We start from the raw sequence: 18379 nt of genomic DNA on the forward strand, positions 1-18379 counted from the left end.
GGGTCTTCCCTGGTGGTCCAGTGGCTAAGACTCCACATTCCCAATGCAGAGTGCCTGGTTTGATCCCTGGTCAGGGAACTAGATCCCACATGCCGTAACTAATAGTTCATACGCTGCAACTAAAAGATGCTGCAGCTAAGACCTGGAGCAGCCAAATAAGTAAATAAAATAAATATTACAAAGAACGACAACACTAAACAACAATGGCAAAGGGGAGGGAATCAAAGTTAAAGCCTTGTATGGTCCTTGTCTGCAGTGCAGTGGAGGGTGGGTGGATGCTGCTTAAATTCAGACTTTGTTAATTTAAATACATAGTGAACTTTTAAGGGTAATTACTATAGAAACAGGATATTTAATCTTCAAACCAAAAAAAGGTATTTACAAAAGGACAAGCTCCCACCCCCACAATCAAACCTTAATCAGTCTAAAATGAAGCAAAAAAGGAGGGGAAAAAAAAGAGATTGAGAAAAGAATAAAAAGAAAGCATCAAGTGCTCTATATACACCCGTGGCAGTCATCCTAGCCTAGCACACGGGCCTCTTTTCTGTTTCCATAGGCTCCTCCCATATTTGGGATATTACTGTGTGTATGAGGTTGTCATGGGGTAGGACAGAGGGTGTGATCAGCAGTCTGAAAAAAACAGAACTCTGAATGGCTTGTAACAGAGAATCAGCACATAAGGAGGTGTGATATGGAATTCCTCCTCGACTGGGGATCTTCCAGTCTAAGGGAACTCCACAATTCGACTTGGTGAATTCCCACTATAATAGGGACCAGTACTCTGAGGGTCTAATATAATGTCAGAAATTTGAACAAGGATGGCTCTGGGGCCCAGACCACTGTGGGAAGCAGTCTAAGTGTCACCTGCCAACTCCATCAGAGAGGTTATGGGTGGCAGGCAGAGAAACCAAGCAGCCTTCCCAGTTTCCTTGGGTTCCGATTAATCAGCCCGACACTATGTGTGAGGTGCCCTGACGTGGACATACCCTGATAGACGACGTGGTGACCCTCTCGGGTGCCTCAATGTTGTACCACACACACAAGTTGTTTCGGTTCTGAGCCACCAGCACATCACTTCCTGGGACCCACTGCACGTAGGAGCAGAAGTTGAGGATCATCGTCTTAGAGCAGCTTTCAATATCGTATAGATGCAACTGGAGGAGGAAGAAGTAGATACACAATTAAGAAAAGATGTGGGTGTCTTCCCATCTGGACCATTTCCTAATGGGGAAATGTGGTGAGCTAGCCCACTAGTCAGGTACATGCTGAATTTCAAAGCTTACTGAACTTCGACCATAAACCCTTCAAGTTCATGCTCACTTGGTATATTCTGACACTGGCCAAATAAGAGATGACCAAAAGAGCAAAGGGCTACACCCTAGGAATTTAAGTTAGGTGAAGGTCAGACTTTCATTCCTAGAATAACTCTGGGCCAGAGTTATCAGTCTGGATTACAAAAATAAGGTCATGAGACAAATTAAATGGCCTGGAAATAAGTGATGTGGCTTTTACATCACAGTGAAAATGAAATAAAAAATCACCAGGTAGTCCCCGAGGTCGAACTCACTGGCGATACCACACTGAGATCAGAATCAATAAAGGGCTGGGGGAGACTGTCCTCAAGTCAGCGTCAGTGCTAAGTGTGGCCGAAGAGCACTGGAGCAGTAGGTGTGGTAAAGGTCAGCTGGGCGGTGAGGAAGAGGAACGCAGGGGTGAGGGTGGTTCATGAAGTCACAGATTTGTGAATAGTAAGAGACACACCAACTCCCAAATTCCCCTCGTGATTTTGGTGCCTGCATGATACAATCTCTCAGGGTAAAATGGGATGCGTGGTGATATTAGATTTAGAAAATGTTGATCCTTCTGTGCTGTTCATTATGCTTATGGCATAGCCCCAAGAAATCATGTCCCATTCTGCCTCCCACTTCCCCTGGTGGCAGCTAGTACCACATCCTTTACGGACCAGTCAGTGGTTAAGGCCTTAGTAACCCTTCTCACACGAAGTTTCCGGTCCCTGAAGAGAAGCTTGTGCCCAGTCTCATTAAGTTCCAGCCAATCCACACGGCTCTCATGGCTGATGGTACCAATGTTGTAGCCGCCAATCAGGTCCACTAGAGAGTAAAGGAAACAGGGTGAAAAAGACAGATTCCACATAATTACGTACAAAGCATGAGGTGGCTTATGAAAGTTTGGTTTTAAGAATGTTGCATTAGTCTAGAGCACATCACTCAGGAGTACAAATGGTCAGTATAATATAGTTTTGCTAAGTTGTTTCAGATGCCGTGTTTCTTCTAAATTTACAGAGATTTCATTTAACTCCAGAGTTAAGTTAGAAGATCCAGATCCACCAAGAAATCTGATTCCTCTCTGGGACTCTGGGATTCGTCTCATAGCAGATCAGAACTATGGCTTCTGTTACTCATGATAAGCCCCAGTTACAGCAAGCCTACCAATGAGAGAAAGCTGATGAACGAAATGACCTCAGTGATCACAGGTGCTCCAAGGAGTTACCTGTACACCTGCGTAAAAATACAGAGGGTCCATCAGTGTTGAAGGTGCACAGACACAATAGGAGGAACCTCTGACTAAAGTTAGGTGGGTCAGTGTAGAGGATAAATATTAGCTGGGTCTGAGTTTTGTAGATAACATTAAGAAACAATCATGTTTAGAACAGACCACTCAGGGTTGGCTAGGATGCTTTCAGGGAGTCTCCTGAAAAAAGCCCATTCACAGCTCCTATATATTATCTTATGCATTGTGATCCACACAGTCAAAGGCTTTGGCATAATCAATAAAGCAGAAATAGATGCTTTTCTGGAACTCTCTTGCTTTTTTGATGATCCAGCGGATGTTGGCAATTTGATCTCTGGTTCCTCTGCCTTTTCTAAAACCAGCTTGAACATCTGGAACTTCACGGTTCACGTATTGCTGAAGCCTGGCTTGGAGAATTTTAAGCATCACTTTACTAGCATGTGAGATGACTGCAATTGTGTGGTAGTTTGAGCATTCTTTGGCACTGCCTTTCTTTGAGATTGGAATGAAAACTGACCTTTTCCAGTCCTGTGGCCACTGCTGAGTTTTCCAAATTTGCTGGCATATTGAGTGCAACACTTTCACAGCATCATTTCTGCTTTACTGACTATGCCAAAGCCTTTGACTGTGTGGATCACAATAAATTGTGGACAATTCTGAAAGAGATGGGAATACCGGACCACCTGACCTGCCTCTTGAGAAACCTGTATGCAGGTCAGGAAGCAACAGTTAGAACTGGACATGGAACAACAGACTGGTTCCAAACAGAAAAAGGAGCACATCAAGGCTGTATATTGTCACCCTGCTTATTTAACTTATATGCAGAGTACATCATGAGAAACACTGGGCTGGAAGAAGCATGAGCTGGAATCAAGATTGCTGGGAGAAATATCAATAACTTCAGATATACAGATGACACCACCCTTACGGCAGCAAGCGAAGAGGAACTAAAGAGCCTCTTGATGAAAGTGAAAGTGGAGAGTGAAAAAGTTGCCTTAAAACTTAACATTCAGAAAACTAACATCATGGCATCTGGTCCCATCACTTCATGGGAAGTAGATGCGGAAACAGTGGAAACAGTGGCTGATTTTAATTTTCTGGGCTCCAAAATCACTGTAGATGGTGACTGCAGCCATGAAATTAAAAGACGCTTCCTCCTTGGAAGGAAAGTTATGACCAACCTAGATAGCATATTAAAAAGCAGAGACATTACTTTGTCAACAAACGTCCATCTAGTCAAGGCTATGGTTTTTCCAGTGGTCATGTATGGATGTGAGAGTTGGACTATAAAGAAAGCTGAGCACTGAAGAATTGATGCTTTTGAACTGTGGTGTTGGAGAAGACTTGAGGGTCCCTTGGACTGCAAGGAGATCCAACCAGTCCATCCTACAGGAGATCAGTCCTGGGTGTTCATTGGAAGGACTGATGTTGAAGCTGAAACTCCAATACTTTGGCCACCTGATGTGAAGAGCTGACTCATTTGACAAGACCCTAATGCTGGGAAAGATTGAGGGCAGGAGGAGAAGGGGATGACAGAGGAGAAGATGGTTGGATGGCATCACTGACTCAATGGACGTGGGTTTGGGTGGACTCTGGGTGTTGGTGATGGACAGGGAGGCCTGGTGTGCTGCGATTCATGGGGTCGCAAAAAGTCAGACACAACTGAGCGACTGAACCGAACTGAACTGAACTGATATATTGTCAATTCTGGAGAAAGCACTGGCAACCCACTCCAGTGTTCTTGTCTGGAGAATCCCAGGGACTGGGGAGCCTGGTGGGCTGCCGTCTATGGCGTTGCACAGAGTCGGAAATGACTGAAGCGACTTAGCAGCAGCAGCAGCATACATTGTCAATTATCTTATACATTATCAATGAGCAATGTGCTTGCTTTTGTTATATATGCTTAAGATCAGATTGCCAACATCCACTGGATCATCGAAAAAGCAAGAGAGTTCCAGAAAAACATCTATTTCTGCTTTATTGACTATGCCAAAGCCTTTGACTGTGTGGATCAGAATAAACTGTGGACAATTCTGAAAGAGATGGGAATACCAGACCACCTGACCTGCCTCTTGAGAAACCTGTATGCAGGTCAGGAAGCACCAGTTAGAACTGGACATGGAACAACAGACTGGTTCCAACAGGAAAAGGAGTACGTCAAGGCTGTATATGGTCACCCTGCTTATTTAACTTCTATGCAGAGTACATCATGAGAAACGCTGGGCTGGAAGAAGCACGAGCTGGAATCAAGATTGCCAGGAGAAATATCAATAACCTCAGATATGCAGATGACACCACCCTTATGGCAGAAAGTGAAGAGGAACTAAAAAGCCTCTTGATGAAAGTGAAAGAGGAGAGTGAAAAAGTTGGCTTAAAACTCAACATTCAGAAAATGAAGATCATGGCATCTGGTCCCATCACTTCATGGCAAATAGATGGGGAAACAATGGAAACAGTGTCAGACTTTATTTTTCTGGGCTCCAAAATCACTGCAGATGGTGACTGCAGCCATGAAATTAAAAGACGCTTACTCCTCGGAAGGAAAGTTATGACCAACCTAGATAGCATATTCAAAAGCAGAGACATTACTTTGCCAACAAAGGTCCATCTAGTCAAGGCTATGGTTTTTCCAGTGGTCATGTATGGATGCGAGAGTTGGACTGTGAAGAAAGCTGAGCGCCGAAGAATTGATGCTTCTGAACTGTGGTGTTGGAGAAGACTCTTGAGAGTCCCTTGGACTGCAAGGAGATCCAACCAGTCCATTCTGAAGGAGATCAGCCCTGGGATTTCTTTGGAAGGAATGATGCTAAAGCTGAAACTCCAGTACTTTGGCCACCTCATGTGAAGAGCTGACTCATTGGAAAAGACTCTGATGCTGGGAAGGATTGGGGGCAGGAGGAGAAGGGGACGACATAGGATGAGATGGCTGGATGGCATCACGGACTTGATGGACGTGAGTTTGAGTGAACTCCGGGAGTTGGCGATGGACAGGGAGGCCTGGCATGCTGCGATTATTGGGGTCACAAAGAGTCAGACACGACTGAGCGACTGAACTGAACTGAACTGAACTGACTGAAGCTAAAAACCAAATGCCAGCTGATATCCACAACTGGGATGACCAACTTAAAAATGAATTTTTCTTTAATTCAAAAGCAAAATCAGTAAATCCATGTTTTAACGCCTCAATTATAAGTACAATTAGAAAGTGCTAAAGCTGTGGGGACCCTATTTCTATGAGCACCCTGAAATTACATACAAAATTATGTGTGTAGATATTTTTCTGGGAAAGGATTTATGCTTTTAATTAGACACTCAAAGGGGTTGGTGACCCAAAAAAGTTAAGAGATAAACTCTGTCAGTGTACACTGAAGATGAGACCTACAGAGTGAGGTGACTTGTCCAAAGTCATATGGCTCACTACTGCTATTAGAACTTAGGCCAGTGGACTGTGTTATTATTTGCATTATACTTATATTTCTGAGCTCAGAAACCTCATATGAAATATAAAACTCTAGAAATGTAAAAATATCTTAAGGACAGACCCATATGTATATGGAAACTTGATTTATGAGAGATGACATAATGTATTACTGGGTGAAGAATGGATTTTCAATAAATAGTTACACATATGGAAAAATAAAATTAGATTTCTACTTATATTATGCACAAAAATAAATTCCAGGTAAAAGGCAAAAATTTTAAGTGCCAAAATATAGGAGGGAGTAGAAAGGGATTTCCTAAATAAGACCTCAAAACCTACAAACTATTTATTAAAAAGTGATACACAACACTGTAAATCAACTATACTTCAATTTTTAAAAAGTGATGAAATGAACTACATTAAACTTAAAAATGTCTAAACACTAAGAGATGCTGAAAAGGAGAGAAAAGACAAGCCACAGGCGGAGACAAAATAACTGCAGCGCAAATAACCATCAAAGTCTATACCTGCACACACACAGAACTCCTTCAAGTAAACAAGAAAGAAAGTGAAAGTCACTCAGTCATGTCAGACTCTTTGCGACCCCATGGACTACACAGTCCATGGAATTATCCAGGCCAGAATACTGGAGTGGGTACCCTTTCCCTTCTCCAGGGGATCTTCCCAACCCAGTGATTGAACCCAGGTCTCCCGCATCTCGGGTGGATTCCGTACCAGCTGAGCCACAAGGGAAGCCCAAACAAGAAAAAGACAATCTAATTTTAAAAAGAGGCAATGGATATAAACTGGCAACTCATGGAAGAAGAAATCCAAAATGCCAATAAACAAATGAACAAAAAATTAATACAATGAAATATATTTTCATATATTGAACACATCAAATTGAGCCAATTATGAAGTCAGGCAATTTCAAGCATTGGAGAGGATGTGGAACTGTAACTGCTGGTGGGACTGTAAACTGGTACAACCTCTTCAGAGAGCAATTTGGAAATATTTAGTGAAATTGAGGATGTACCTCTTTTATGATTCAGCAATTCCATGCTGGGTGTAAACCTTAGAGAACTGAAATACTGCAATAGGGAAAAACCAACAACTTAAATGTCCACCAATAAAAGAAGAGAGAAAAGATCCAAGGAAAATATAATGGAACGTTAAGGATTTGACAGAATTTGGTATGGGTATAGAGCTCTTCCCTGTCACTAAGTCATGTCTGACCCTTCTGTTACCCCATGGACTGTAGCCTGTCAGGCTCCTCTGTCCATGGGATTTTCCAAGCAAGAATACTGGAGTGGGTTGCCATTTCCTTCTCCAGGGAATCTTCCCAGCACAGGATTGAACCCCTGTCTCCTACGTCTCCTGCATTGCAGGCAGATTCTTTACCCACTCAGCCATCAGGGAAGCCCATGGGTATACAAGTAATAATAATAAGAAAAGCACTTAGACTACTGTTTGGTATATAGTAAGTATGTAACAAATGTTAGCTATTCATATAATATTATGGGTATACAAGTAATAATAATATTATTATTATCAATAGCTAACATTTATTACGCACTTATCATATACTAGGCACTAGTCTAAGTGCTTTTCATACGAAGTAGGTGCTATTTTTATCCCCACTTTGTAGATGAGGAAATTGAGATACAGAAAGGATAAGTAACTTACCTGAAGATCACACAGGTAGTAAGTAGACAAGTGGGGAGGTTTGACTCCAGAGCTCTGCTGTTAACAACTACACTACCTGGATATGTTATTCTCTAATAAGCTTTTTAGAGAATATCATGCTATTCTTTATACTCTTTCCCTATGCTTGAAACATTTCATGATACAAAATTAACTATTAATATATAAGTACGATTTATAAATGTGAACACTTGTGATATGTATATACAATGTGTCATCACTACTTATTAATGACAAACTATACAGAAAGTAAGTCCCCTTCCTAAGGGGACTTACCAGTTCTAAGAATCTGTGATCCTATGAAGTCTAAACAGGAAAATTCTTAAATTTTCTAATGGTTCTTCTCTACAATTCACAATTTCCCAGCCCTAAGATAAATGCCTACAGAACATGAATAATTATATGGGCAGGCCTATACACACCAAGGTATCTATATCTAGACTTCTAGACACAGACACACACGTGAATTTAAGCATTTCACATATCCACTGTAAGAATGCAGACGCACATTTACCTGCTGTCTCTGAGAGTCTTGGATTCTCCACTGCATACAATCCTGTGATATGGAAGTGCTTTATAAACATCAATTTTGTTATTACAATTATGAGGGAGTCTTACTCACCTATAGCAATAGTCTTGATATCAACAAGATAAGCCAATTTCTTATTATCCTCCATTCCTCGCTGACGCCTCTCATTAATACGGACACTGAAACATGAAAGGTCAGGTAAGGCAAAACGGGCTTAGGTAGCTAGGATGTTTAACAATAGCTCTGAAACAAGACATGGGATGAAGGTTTTAGATTAACTCGAGGATACAGGAGTTAGAAGTCAAAAAGGAAATCTTTTGGGTTTCAAAAATTTAGAGAACTAGGTGGGGTTACCTGATGAGATGGGGGTTCATGAATTCAGTACGTACAGAACCCAGGGTATCATTACTCCCATATTCCACAAGGGTGAGCTCTCCAGCATTGAAGATCATGCACACCTGGGGATGAATGGGATTGTTATATGGTGGAAAGATTGCATGAAGAAAGAGACAGTCGAGGGAGGTACATTGCGAGTTTATAGCAAAGTCCACTTTTCTCTTTATTCTGTTCCTCTATTTCACCTTCCCATTTTTATCTGCTGTTTCCTCAACCCCTTACCACTTGCCATCCTATGACACAGAAGCTAAAAGAAGGTTTATGGTGAATCAAGCTCTACTCACATTTTCATTTTCAAAGAAATACTTCTCATTGCCACCAGATCCCTGCCAAGCTACCTGTTAAGGGGGAAGAAGACATAAGGAACCTGTGGATAACCACCTGAGGCAATGCTGCAAGAACAGCAGGGTGGGACGCAGAGAGATTGATCTGGGGAGGTCTGACATTGCACAAGAGAGATGCTATGTCAGATTCTGCCTTGGACCCTGTGCTTCTGGGAGAAGGTGTTAAAAAAAAAGTCCAACAGCAGTGATTCATATTCCAGGATTCTAAACCTGGATCTCACTCCCTGAAACCAGGTCCCCAACACAGGAATATTAGAGCATCCCATGGAGACCTTCCCCAGGGACCCTGCCTCATCTGGGCAACACCTCAGGATGCCCCATTCCCCACCTCTCCATGTTTGGTTCCTACCTCACTAAGGCGATTTGTGGTCAGGTCCCCCAGCAGCAGTGTGTCTGACGTGTGGGCCACCAGGTAGCGTTCCTTTCCCAGGATTTTCACTTCTTCCACCTCGTAGCCATAGTGTGACTTGAGTACCACTCGGGTCCCCGATGAGAGGTTCTTCACAATCACCTTGGTAAAAGAGGAGTCTCAGCTCCCCCAGTCCGAAAGTGGGGGGAATGGGCTGTGTCCTTTGCCTACCGCCACAGTGCTAAGCAAAAGCACATCTTGTTTCCTTGCCTGGCCTGGGATATTCTTGGTAAAAAGGACATCTCACATTTATAATGCTTTTACTATTTATAAAACGCTTTCATCTATTATCTCTTTCAATGCTTATAATACAAATGATTCTGAAAGTTCCACTGGGTTAAACTAATCACTCACCCTATGTTCCTGTAGCTCTCTCTACAAACTTTTATAACTTTACCATGTGTGCTATATTATTTTTTGATACATGTGTCTCCTTCACTAGAATGATCTCAATTAAGGGACAATGTATTACAGATAACCATCTTTGAATTCTCAACGCCTAACAGTGCTGACAGATAAAGAAAGGACAAATATTTCTGGAGAAACTGAAAGACTGAAGGAATCAATGAATAATAAATGAAGGAAAAGAGGGTAGAGGTAGAGAAAAGATAAAACTGGGTTCAGGACCTAAGGCATGAGCTTGCAACATCATATACAATGAGTTCAGAGGCCCTAAAACAAAGGAATTCAGAATTATAATCCTATTAATTTCCCCAGTTGACATCCTATAGGGAGTCAAGTTTTAAACCAGGAAGATGTAAATGGCAATCTCTGTACCCCTTAAACCTGGTATTTTTAATAAGAGAAGAGAAGAGAATAATCCTTCTCTTACAATAGGCTGGAAGACCTACTGTGGGAAAGTTGTCAGACATATTCTGTTCCTCAGAACAGCTCTGCCAGAGGTTAAATTTGAGTCTATGTTGTGGCCAGACCACAGGGTAGTACTACAGGGATGAATGAGCCATGGCATGACCTCAGTGTGGTAGGCTATCAGCTGCTTACCTGGCTAGGTCCCACATAAGTCAATTCAAACTTATTCTTGTAAATGCTCCTTCGGAGGCAGCAGTCAAACTGTTCCACTCCACCACAGAGTGTGCCCTGGAAGGGAAAGTGGCAGCATAAAGGGTAACACACACAGCGTAGAGGCGTGAAGAGGGTATTTAGAGACACTCTCAAACCCTAGGTTCTAGAATCTACAGAAGAGTCGGCAGTGAAAGGGTTGGTAGGTTTTGGAAGTATCAGCAGGAAAGAGGTGCACTTGCAGGACTCAAGAGCATCACGTAGTTAGTGATGGGATATGAGGGAGAAACTAGCCCTGCCTATAAACTCTTGACCCATGTGACCCCGAATAAAGTATGGATTTCTCTTTCCTGCCTGCAACACTGGAGTTTTAGACTGCGATCAAAAGGGAAGAGGAGTTTCTCCAGTGTCAGGAGAGAGTGCTTTAAGATAGGTGGGATTTTTCTTAATTTGAAGAAGTCACCAAAGCAGAAAGGGGTTACTAGTTGCATACCGCACAGAGTCGTGAGCCATCCCGCTTCCAGGCCAAGGCAGTGATGGTGTATAAGTTGGCAATCTCCTTGGGCTTTGCCTCTTCCCAGATATTTCTCCGAGGACTCCAGTTGAGCACCCGAAGTCTGAAATTAAGTATGTGGCTTTTAGAAGAGATGGAGGCTGAGAAAAAGTGAAAATGGGCTTGTAATGGAAGGAAATGAGTTTTGCTATATCAGAGAACAGAGGAAATAAAAGAAAACAGACAAGGTGGCGGGAGGTGGGGGGTCTAGTAGGAGAGGACAAAAATGTTCGAGGGAAATAAACTGGGAAAATCAAGTCAAAAGTAAAATAGAGTAAGAGAGATAGGAGTGAAAAAATAAAAAGGGACTGTGGATATTTAGAAAAATGAGCTGTTAGTATAGAGAAATACAGAAAACGAAAAGAGAATTGCTAGGAGTCAGAGAAGAAAGAAAGGAAGAGACATACATGAGACTGAAAGGGACAAAGACAGCACTGACAAAGCTGGGGTTAAAAGCACTCCAGGAAGAGATGGGACCTAGACTCCAGCTGTTTATGCACCATCCCATCATTTATGCATTCACAAACATCTGAGCACCTATGATATACTAGATGCTAATCTAGGCTCTGGAGACTTGAAAAAAAAAATAATAGAGGCTCTCTTCTTAAGGGCTCTTCAAATTAGCCCATTAGATACAAACACCAAAGGATAATACAGTGTGATAAACACAAAGCCAGTAGTCTGAAAAGGTGCAACGGGAATACAAAGAAAGTAGAGATAAAGTCTGCTGTGGAGTCCTGGGGAGAGACTGAGACACACGACCAGAGCACGGTGAATCTTGGAACTGATAGCATGCTAGTGGATGGTGGGAGCAGGAAGAGGAAAATGTGCATGAATTAAAACTTGAGAATCACTTGATTCTGACGCTCAACCAGTCTTCCACTCTGGTTGGGAAGCAAAACTGGGCTAAAGAAGAGTGTACACAGGGAAAGTAGGCAGAAGCCACAGCTGGACAGGGACCCACCTGTCATAGCTTCCCAGCACAACCGACTGGCCCCCAGGACTTGCTGCAGCTGTGGTGAACTCCCGCTCCAGAGGGTCACGGCTGTAGTCAAAAGTTTGTAGCACATGGCCTTCCTTTCCATAGGCCACAATCCTCCGGTCACAGCCTGCAGCCACAATGCTGTTGGTTGCCCACGCCAAGGCATAGGGTGGGCACGGATGGTTCACCAACTTTCCCTAAGAGTAGAAGAGGGTTTCTGTCACTCTGAGGACACCACCTCAGAAATTTCTCATTCCTAGCATCTGACACACTCCCTTGGACAATTCTACTCGAGGAAATCTTTTCCCCAACATTTTCCTGCCATAACACATCCTAATCTGAAGACTTCACAAATTATCTATCTTTACCACACACTCATCTTCTATGACATTTTAATATATATGCATTTATCAATTTTATGTTCAAAGTGAAAGTCGCTCAGTCATGTCTGACTCTTTGCGACCCCATGAACTATGCAGTCCATGGAATTTTCCAGGCCAGAATACTGTAATGGGTAGCCTTTCCCTTCTCCAGGGGATCTTCCCAACCCAGGGGTCGAACCCAGGTCTCCCGCATTGCAGGCGGATTCTTTACCAGAGGAGCCCCAAGGGAAGCCCTTATGTTCAAAAGGAAACCTCAAAATACTTGTTTGGAGATCTTCAATACTCACCTAGTAAGGCTCCCAAAGGAAGCTGACCTACACATCAACCAACACTGTATAGGCCCACAGGGAATATACGACTTCTTTATTTTAGGAAGGGCACGTTTAATCATGATACAGATCATTCTTATTGTAAATGATTCAAACAATAGAGGATTAAAACATGAACCTTCCTTTATTCCTCTATATTTCCCTTTTCAAGCATAAACAACTCTTTTGTTCTTTGAATTTATAAATATATGTAAAACATTTTACATAAATGAGAATAATTTTTAATTTTCATTTCTCTCAGAGTCTTTATTTCCCTTTGCCTCAAGGTCCCTTCCACTTGATTCATCCTTTCCTATAACTATTAAGCTCTGGCCTCCTGAAAACAAATCCTCTTCTGCGGCCACATCCAGGTGTCTCTCTGCCTGAGGCCTCACCTTCCAGCCTCCTCCCTGAGCACCATAATCTAACTTTCTTAGATGTCCAACCTCCCCTAGGACAGTGCTTGGGATTTCCTTCTCCCCTTTCCCAGAGCACCCTTTATTCATACCTGTGACTCTCCTGAGCCTTCATCATCAAAGAAATACCTAACAATGGTGCCATCTGCATGACCCGAGAGAATTCCTTTCCCAGAGCAACTAAAAAAAGGAGAAAAGAAAGAAAGGAGAGACATAAAGGAAGCAGTTAGAACATCCTGTCTCCCCAAGAAAGTCCCCTTCCTCATCAGACTACTCTACCTGTGGTTCCCGCTCCCAGCCCTCCCCATCGTTCACACTATGGTCCCTCAAGCCAAGACTCGAGCTTTTCCTACCATTCCCAAGCTTCTGGGATACCATTCTTCCTTACTCACTTTGTTGTCAAGGACACCACATAAGAATCTGTCCCATAGATGGTAGATGATTTGTTAGTTTTGGTGTTTGCTAAACGAACCTGAAAATGGGAGAGTGGACACAAGTCTGGTTAGGCTACTTTCAACTCTATCCAGGACCTAAGGGACAGAAATAAAAACACAAGAACTGTTCCCTGTGTGGTCTCCCCCCAATACGTAACTTGACCCTCAGGGAGAAGATTAACCATATACCTCTTTCCAGAACCATTATCCCCATCCACAGCCTCTCCTGTGCTTCTCTTCCCTCCTTTACCTTTCCTTCAGCCAGCCCAAAGACAATGACGTATTCTGCTGGCCACTGCAGGCAAGTAACAGCACTCTGGAAGAAAGCAAGAATGAAAAGGATAAGCCTATCTATGTATATGAGCACACAGATAGACAATCTAAACCTGAACAGCCTATCACATGCCACCACCCCAACCGCCCACAGGGAAGGAGAGGAGGGGACATGACTGGGCTCTAAGGAGGAAGGCACAGGCGGGTAAGCAGCCAGGCAGCACCATTCATGCAGCAGGAAAAGTCAGAGACAGATATTAACAAATGCCAACTTCTGGCTGTATTTATAAGCAGATATATTGATATGTTTGTTCCTCCTGATCTCTCAGGGATTGGTAAGAACATTACCGTCTGGATGAACTTGTTACAAATGACTTTCTTGTCACCCCTGCCAAATAAAGGAGAGAAGCATATTAAAAACCACATCCATGAATAAATGCCACAAATGATGCTGGGGGAGGGGAAGGAGTTGCAGACACCATCCTTGGCCCACCAGTGTTGCCTGTCACTCCACGGAAGCCCTCGAGGAGGCATAAGAAGGAGCCAGAGTAGCTTTGGAAGAATAGTAAAAACAGAACATCACTCCTGGCTCCCCAGGATCTCAGAGGGCCTCCTTGTTGATCTAAGACTGATTCCTCCAGGGATGGGATCACAGGAAACACAGTTCAGGCAAAGGGAAGGCAGCAACAGACTCCAGAAGGCCCCTGCCTTCTAAGCTCCAGCAAGGCTCCTTATTTTCTCCATTCCCCCTTCCCAGGGAGGCATTTCTTCCTGCCTTTCCCTTCTTCTCTGGGACACCCCATCTCCCAATCTCTATCCTCACCAGTCTTCTCCAATCTTGTAGACATAGATGATGTTGTCAGTCTGTCCTATGGCAATCTTAGTGGAATCAGGAGAAAAAGCCATGCCCTTCACCATATAGCTCTTCCTGCCATACTAAGAGTCAAAAAAGAAAACAAAAAATAAGAAAGAAAGAAAAGGACAGAAAAAAGAAGTAGTGAGTATACTGAAAAGAGAAGAACAAGTGCATATTGATGGTAGCGGGCTTGAGGGCTTTGTACTAAGAAAAGGAAGTGCAGGCCATTTCCTATGCCTGTGGCTAGGAAGCAGGTTAGGAAGCCTTCTAGGTTTATAAGGTCCCATCAACAGATTAAGGTACACGTGAGTATTCCCTTCACCTTCATGTCGGCTGGTTTGGTGGAGAATTTATCTCTTCGCTCCCCATGTTCATCATATAGTAAGACCACACGGTCCACTGTGCAGACAGCAAATTTGGCATTGTTCTGGGACCATGCCATGCAGGTGACCTTTGCAGCTCCATCCTGCAGAGGTAAAGGGGACAAAAATAATCCAGATGCTGGCGGAGAATGCTATTAGCATTTCTAGTTCCATTACTTCTAGTGTGACTTTGGTCAATTTTCCTTCTAGCACAGTCCTTAAAACAAAGAGATGCCCATGATCTATCCAGGTCTCTGAGGCCTCAGAGCCCTGGATGGTGGAATAAACTGCTTCTAGAAACCATAATGCAAACGCACTAGGAAGTGACACAGTGAGTAAGTACCGCTATGTCCCTACAGTGGCCTTCTTATTCCCTCATTCTGCTACTGAAATAAATGCAACTGGTCTGATTAAGTTTTGGTCTTTAGCCATTAATTCAATTAATGTTTTTGAGTACCATACTGAAAAAGGCACTTGGCCAAGGGCTGAGAGATAGAGACAAAGAGCAAAACGTGGTTCCTGCCCAAAGATCTAAAAATGGGAAAACTCCCATAAGGGAGGCACATACAAAGCACTATAACAGTTTGGAAAAGCCCGAGATAATTTTCCATTTAAATGATCAACACTAAGCTTTGAACAATGGAGACAGTTACGTAGGGAAATTCTCTGAGGTAGAAGAAATGGCATGAGCGATAACAAGTTCTGGTGAATAAACAGTCATTTAATTTAGCTGACACTACATTGTTAATAGCAGAACAGAAGGGGGAAGGCACAAAAAATAAATGGAAGCCAATTCAGGAAGGCTCTTTTAAGCTAGGCTGAGTTTGGACTTATTTGGGAGAAAAGGGAGAGACAGTAAAAGTTCTGGAATGGGAAGTAAAATAATTACAGTTGAGACTTAGGATTCAAAAAATGCCTTTGTTTTTTATTTTTATTTCTGTCGTTGTTTTTTTTCCCTTAACAATCCACTTCACAGAGGCCCAAATTAGAAGTGATCAACTCCTGGTGAATTATTCTTGCTATGTCTGTCCCTTCCACCACCAGCCCTGGTGGTCTATGCAGCAGGTTCTGCACTAAGGATTTCCCTCCTAGAAATTGAAAAAAAAAAATCTAGTTTCTGCTCCGTTTGATTAACTACTTGGGCTGTAGAGCCCTGGCTTAAAACATTGTTAATTTTTACTTCTAACCTACCCACTTTCAACGTCAGAGGTAAAAAGGGCCTTTTTCCCATCAAAATCCTCAAACCAGAATCAGAAAATAGTCACCCCACCACCTTTAGCCTTCTCCAACTCTTGACTAAATTAGGTTAGGAGTGTTGAGGGCTCCTCATTAATTGTTGCTGACCATCTTCCTTCATCATTTTGCCCCATCCTGGGCACTCAGTCCTTTCCTGCATCTGACATCACCTTATTTTGAAAGACTGAAGGGAGATTTCATTTCCAATTATTCCATTAGGGTAAAGGAATTTTCAAAATACAGATTCAAAGCAATGAGTACACCTCTCTTTTGTTCTAGTTTCCTTCTATTTTCCTAAAGCCACATGCTCTGTGAAGCCTTCCTGATTCCCACAATCAATTCTCCTTTCTCTACAATATGTACCTCACAGGACTGTTGTGAGGATTAAATGAGGCAGAGATAGAGGATAATAGCTAAGTTTTAACGAGCACTACAGATTAGGCACTTTGCTAAGTGTGTGATACACATTATCTCACTTTATCTCATTACTGAGGTAGGTGCTACTCTTATTCATCTTTTCCAGATGGAGGCACAGATAGTCTAAGTAATTTGCTCAAATTTACAAACACAGTTTAAGTGGCAGTATCAAGATTTAAATCCACGTGTACCTGATTCTATAATCCACAACCCCAACTTCTTTATTTATGCTGCCCTGGTACACATTAAACATTCAATTATGACAGATATTCTTGCTTTGTATTATTTTGTCCTTTGAATTTTGAATATCGTTCTCTCTTGTCTAACAGTTTTCACGCTGCTTTTTAGTTTACAAGGTTCTCTTGTGTATACTACTGCCTTTAACTCTTTCCCCTAATCCCCTAAAGCTGCGATTACTATTATTCCCATTTACCAAATGTAGAAGTTTGGATGAGTGCTTAAAGAGCCTGTGCGATAAAGGCTAAAGTCAGGGGTATCCGGTCATTTATTTAAAGTAGTGGTGACGCTAGGACTTGAATTCTGGTCTCCTAACTCCAAAACCCCGCCTTTCTTCAACATGTTCTACGGTTACATCCCTAGTGCCCAGCCTCTTCTGAATCTGAGATTTTCACCATCAAAACGAACGGTGTGGTCGCCTGCACTCCCTTCGGTGGGACATGCACCTAGAGCGCTCATTTAAGCGATGTAGATTATTGTTAGTTGTTTACACACGCGTTTCTTCCTCTAGTACGAGCCTCTCGAAAGCAAAGGCAACAACTGGGGAAGTTCTGGAGCCCCAGCATGGGACCTGGTACACAACTGATCCGTTAAATGAAATGAACGGAAAGCTACGGTGCTCAGCAGCCCCTCTCGCCTACTTCACACTCTATCGACGGAGCAGAGTCCGTATCACCGCTAAAGCCTTCGGTCTTCTGCACACAGTAGGCGCTCACCGTTTTCAAACTTCAATCCCCCACTTTCCTTGGAACACTAAGGCGGGCGAGGGAGGGAAGAGGCACGCGACTCCTCACCTGAGGGCTCAGCAGCGTCCTCAGGTGCTTCAACTGCATGACGAACACCTGTCTCTCAGATGCCTACAGACAGCGACAACTCCCGTGGTTACCTGGACAACCCGCCACGCAGCCGCAGCGACGGCCGCTGACGCACTAGCGACCTGAGCGCGACACGCGTCGCAAGGTCACCACGCAGTTTCGTAGCTTAGCAAACAGAGCGCGCGCAGGCGCGTTGAGATCTAGGGCGGGACCCTGAGAGGGTTTGCAGACTTCTCTTCTCGACCAATCCCGTCGCGGCATGCAAACCCAAACTCCAGGCACGCCCACAAGCCTTCCGCAAACTCCGGGGTTCTACGTAATCGTAGTGTCTCTTGGTGTTTGATGTACGTAAACGCGGCTGAGCGCTTTCTTTTAATCCTCACAATCCTGGAGGAAAGCAGGGCAGTTGCTCTTATAGGCCTTTTACAGTTGACAGAATTGAACCCAAATAGGTTATATAACTTGCACAGGATCACAAAGCTAATAATGAATACTCAGTATGTGTCTGCCAGGTACCGTGCCAAGTGTTGTACATGTCTCACTTAATCTCAAAGCCACCTTTTGACAGTGATAACATTATTAGTCCCACTTTACATAATAGGAGACTCAAGATTAGAGGGCTCACTTGTCTAACCTAACACAGAGGTTTAAGGACGAACTGGGATTCAAGCCAGAGCTGGTACGTTTATACACCCTTTGAATTCCTTCTCAGTGTCTAGCTCCTTATTTCCGTGCCATGCTACTATATACCG

General features: G+C 43.2%; 1 protein-coding gene across 3 annotated transcripts in view; it reads right to left on the bottom strand.

Moving 5' to 3' along the window:
- Positions 1–17896, bottom strand: part of IFT172 (intraflagellar transport 172) — a 37659-nt gene extending 19763 nt beyond the window's left edge. For 2 of the 3 annotated variants that reach the window (XR_015136572.1, XM_086326022.1), the window contains exons 1-16: positions 17607–17896; positions 14883–15026; positions 14528–14640; positions 14053–14092; positions 13682–13747; positions 13390–13469; positions 13090–13177; positions 11873–12087; positions 10849–10972; positions 10338–10433; positions 9276–9437; positions 8867–8920; positions 8541–8644; positions 8280–8365; positions 1999–2111; positions 987–1154 (exon numbers count right to left, since the gene is read on the bottom strand). Coding sequence is in view for 1 of the 3 variants with exons in the window: in XM_086326022.1 (XP_086182148.1) it covers positions 987–1154; positions 1999–2111; positions 8280–8365; positions 8541–8644; positions 8867–8920; positions 9276–9437; positions 10338–10433; positions 10849–10972; positions 11873–12087; positions 13090–13177; positions 13390–13469; positions 13682–13747; positions 14053–14092; positions 14528–14640; positions 14883–15026; positions 17607–17645 (1692 nt within the window). In the remaining 2 variants the exon portion in view is untranslated. The remainder of the gene's footprint in view (positions 1–986; positions 1155–1998; positions 2112–8279; positions 8366–8540; positions 8645–8866; positions 8921–9275; positions 9438–10337; positions 10434–10848; positions 10973–11872; positions 12088–13089; positions 13178–13389; positions 13470–13681; positions 13748–14052; positions 14093–14527; positions 14641–14882; positions 15027–17606) is intronic. The other variant, XM_086326024.1, reaches the window with a different exon arrangement.
- Between the last annotated feature and the right edge of the window lie 483 nt (positions 17897–18379).

Source organism: Bos grunniens, chromosome 11 (genome assembly GCF_055505025.1).
Source record: "Bos grunniens cultivar Pamir isolate PY7600 chromosome 11, Bosgru_T2T1.0, whole genome shotgun sequence".
Taxonomy (NCBI): domain Eukaryota; kingdom Metazoa; phylum Chordata; class Mammalia; order Artiodactyla; family Bovidae; genus Bos; species Bos grunniens.